Here is a 3292-nt window from a genome sequence, read left to right as displayed (position 1 = left end):
GGGGGGGGTCAAGGGGAGGATTTGGGGCTCAACGTGTTGGGGGGCCACCATCCAGGACCTGCTGAACCTTCTCCACCCTTCCTGGCTGCACGTGGGGTGGAAGGGGGGGCACCCAGGGGGTCTCCCCTCTGCTGGGACCCCATGGAAAGGGAATGGGGATAGGTTTTGGGGGTCAGTTCCTGGGAGTGGAGGGTCTGTGGGGCCACGGGGAGAGGTTTGGGGTGACCATGAAGGTCCCTCCATGGATGGGAGGCAACCTGGGTCCCCAGTGGGAGTGGAGGGTCTGTGGGGCCACGGGGACAGTTTTGGGGTGACCACGAAGGTCCCTCGTGGATGGGAGGCAACCTGGGTCCCCAGCAGGAGAGAAGGGGGGATTCTGCCCCACTCTGGGGGGGTGTCCCCCATCTCTGGGGGCATCAGGAGGACATGGAGATGTTGGAGTGGGGCTGGAGGAAGCCCCTGAGATGCTGGAGCCCCTCTGCTGGGAGGGGGGGCTGAGAGAGTTGGGGGGGGGGGTTCAGCCTGGAGAAGAGAAGGCTCCGGGGAGACCTTGGAGCCCCTTCCAGTCCCTCAAGGGGCTCCAGGAGAGATGGGGAGGGAGCAGGGATGAGGGAGGGGAGCTCTAGGATGAGGGGGAAGTGTTTTAAGGTAAAAAGTGGAGATTTAGGGAGAAATTGTTGACTCTGAGGGTGGGGAGAGCCTGGCCCAGGTTGCCCAGAGAAGCTGTGGCTGCCCCATCCCTGGAGGGGTTCAAGGCCAAGGTTGGACAGGGCTTGGAGCGACCTGCTCTGGTGGGAGGTGTCCAGGGGATGGAGCTCAATGGTCTTGAAGGTCCAGGTTGCCCAGAGGAGCTTTGGGGTTGCCCAGAGAACCATCAAGAGGTTCAAGGCCAAGGTTGGAGGGGACTTGGAGTGACCTGCTCTGGTGGGAGGTGTCCAGGGGATGGAGCTCAATGGTCTTGAAGGTCCCTTCCCACCCAAACCCTTCCATGATTCCGTGCGCAGGGCCATCTCCACCCAGCCCAGGTGGCTCCAAGCCACCTGAAGAGGTTCATGGCCAAGGTTGGAGGGGACTTGGAGTGACCTGCTCTGGTGGGAGGTGCCCGGGGGGTGGAACATGATGGTTTTTAAGGTCCTTTCCAACCCAAACCCTTGTGTGACCACATCAGAAAGACTTCCCACATCCCCCAAGGTTGGACGTGTGGTGGGGATGTCCCTGCCCAGGGCAGGAGGTGATACCAGAAGCTCATTAAGGTCCCCCCAACCCTGATTATTCCAGGTTGGAGGGGAGACACGGCCCCGAGGTGGTCGCTGTGGGGCAGAAGGTGGGGTCTGTAGGTCGGGGAAGGCATTGTTGTGGGGTGGGGGTTGTGTCAGGAGAAGGCCATTGGAGAACGATGCGGTACCATGTATACCTTGAGCCACTGCTTCTCGGTCAGCGAGTCGCTGTAATCCACCTCCTTGCGGTGGCGGGAGCCCCTCCCAAACATCTTCTCCTCCTCTTCCTCACAGGTCAACCTCTCCACCTCCGCGTCGTCCTTGATGATCCAAGATGGAAGCTCGTCCTCCTCCATCAACCGGGGCTTCCGCTTGGGGTTCCTCGCCTCCTCCCGCCGACGGTCCAGGTCCATGCGCTGGGGGAAGAGGAAAATTTGGGTTGGGGGAGGTGGTTAATTAACCGTGGGGCTGATGATGGCCAAGCTGATGGCCAAGCTGATGGCCAAGCCATGGCCAAGGGTGGCCACCACGTCCCCAAAGCCTTGGAGCTCCGGGGTGGTCCTCAGAGGGGTTTGGGGGGCACCAGGATGGGGGATGCTGCCCCACAACTGCCCGGGGAGGGGCTGGGGGGAGCAGGAGAGGGGCTGGTGGCCACGGGGGGAGGTTGGTAGCACCCCATCTTCATCCTCTTCCTCCTCCTCCTCCTCCTCTGGGGAGCTCCCATCTTCCCCTCATCCTCTTCCTCCTCCTCCAGGGAGCTTTCATCTCCCCCTCATCCTTCTCCTCTTCCTCCTCTGGGGAGTCCCCATATCCCCCTCCTCCTCATCCTCTTCCTCCTCCTCCAGGGAGCTCCCATCTCCTCCTCATCCTCTTCCTCCTCTTCCTCCAGGGAGCTCCCATCTCCTCCTCATCCTCTTCCTCCTCTTCCTCCAGGGAGCTCCCATCTCCTCCTCATCCTCCTTCTCCAGGGAGCTCCCCTTTCCCCATCAGCCTCTTCCTCCTCCTCCAGGGAGCTCCCATCTCTCCCCTCCTCCTCCTCCTCTTCTTCCTCTGGGGAGTCCCCATGTCCCCCTCCTCCTCTTCCTCCTCCTCCAGGAAGTCCCCCTCTCCTCCTCCTCCTCCTCCTCTTCCTCCAGGGCACTCCCCTCTCCTCCTCATCCTCCTCCTCCTTCTCCAGGGAGCTCCCTTCTCCCCTCCAGCCTCCTCTTCCTCTGGGGCCTCCTCTCTCTCCACCATCCTCTTCCTCAAGGAGCTCCTCTCTCCCCACCAGCCTCTTCCTCCTCATCTTCTTCCTCTTCAGAGAGCTCCCCTCCATCCTCTTCCTCCTTCAGGGAGGTCCCCTCTTCCCAACTAGCCTCCTCCTCCATGGGGAGCTCCCCTCTCCCCTCCATCATCATCCTCCTCCTCTTCCTCTTCCAGGGAGCTCCTCTCCTCCTCAGCCTCCTCCTCTCTCGGGGAAGCTCCCCTCTCCCCTCCATCATCATCCTCCTCCAGGGACCTCCTCTCCTCCTCAGCCTCCTCCTCCTCCTCTTCCTCTCCTGGGGAAGCTCCCTTCTCCCCTCCATCCTCATCCTCCTCCTCCTCTTCCTCTTCCAGGGAGCTCCCCTCTCCTGACTGAGAATTAAACCATCTCCTCCACCAGGAGCCTTTCCTACGTCTCATATGGCTCCTCATCCCATCTCCTTCCTTGGCCCGGAGCAATTTTGGGTGGAAAAAGAGCGTTTTGCTCATTGAGGTTGGGTTGGTCCCACCTCCTGGAATCTCATCCTTAACTGGGAGCATCTTGACTGGGAGCTCCAGCTCTTGCTGTTGGGTTTTACCTGTTGAACGAGTCAGGGCTTCGTTAAAGCATTTTTGGGTTGGTTTCTGTTGAGGGACACCCTTTGAGAGGCCACTCCTCATCATCCTCCTCATCATCATCATCCTCCTCCTTATCATCCTCCTCCTCATCATCATCATCCTCATCATCCTCCTCCTCCATGCTCACCATGAAAAGGTCAAACTCCTCCTCGTGCCGCGCGATCATCTGGTTGACCGTCTCGTCATCGGGGACCTCATCTTCCTCCTGGGAGGGG

The 3292-nt window shown here is 60.4% G+C and overlaps 1 protein-coding gene across 1 annotated transcript in view; it reads right to left on the bottom strand.

Annotated features, from left to right (window-relative positions):
* Window positions 1-3292, bottom strand: part of LOC106900047 (transcription activator BRG1-like) — a 69976-nt gene that overhangs the window by 6923 nt on the left and 59761 nt on the right. The window contains 2 exon segments of the mRNA XM_014962007.1: window positions 1401-1633; window positions 3205-3282. Coding sequence (XP_014817493.1) covers window positions 1401-1633; window positions 3205-3282 — 311 coding nt within the window.

This window comes from Calidris pugnax, unplaced genomic scaffold (genome assembly GCF_001431845.1).
Source record: "Calidris pugnax isolate Ruff unplaced genomic scaffold, ASM143184v1 scaffold891, whole genome shotgun sequence".
Taxonomy (NCBI): Eukaryota; Metazoa; Chordata; class Aves; order Charadriiformes; family Scolopacidae; genus Calidris; species Calidris pugnax.
Note: the sequence above shows the minus strand (reverse complement) of the source record. Positions and strands in the feature narration are given on the sequence as shown.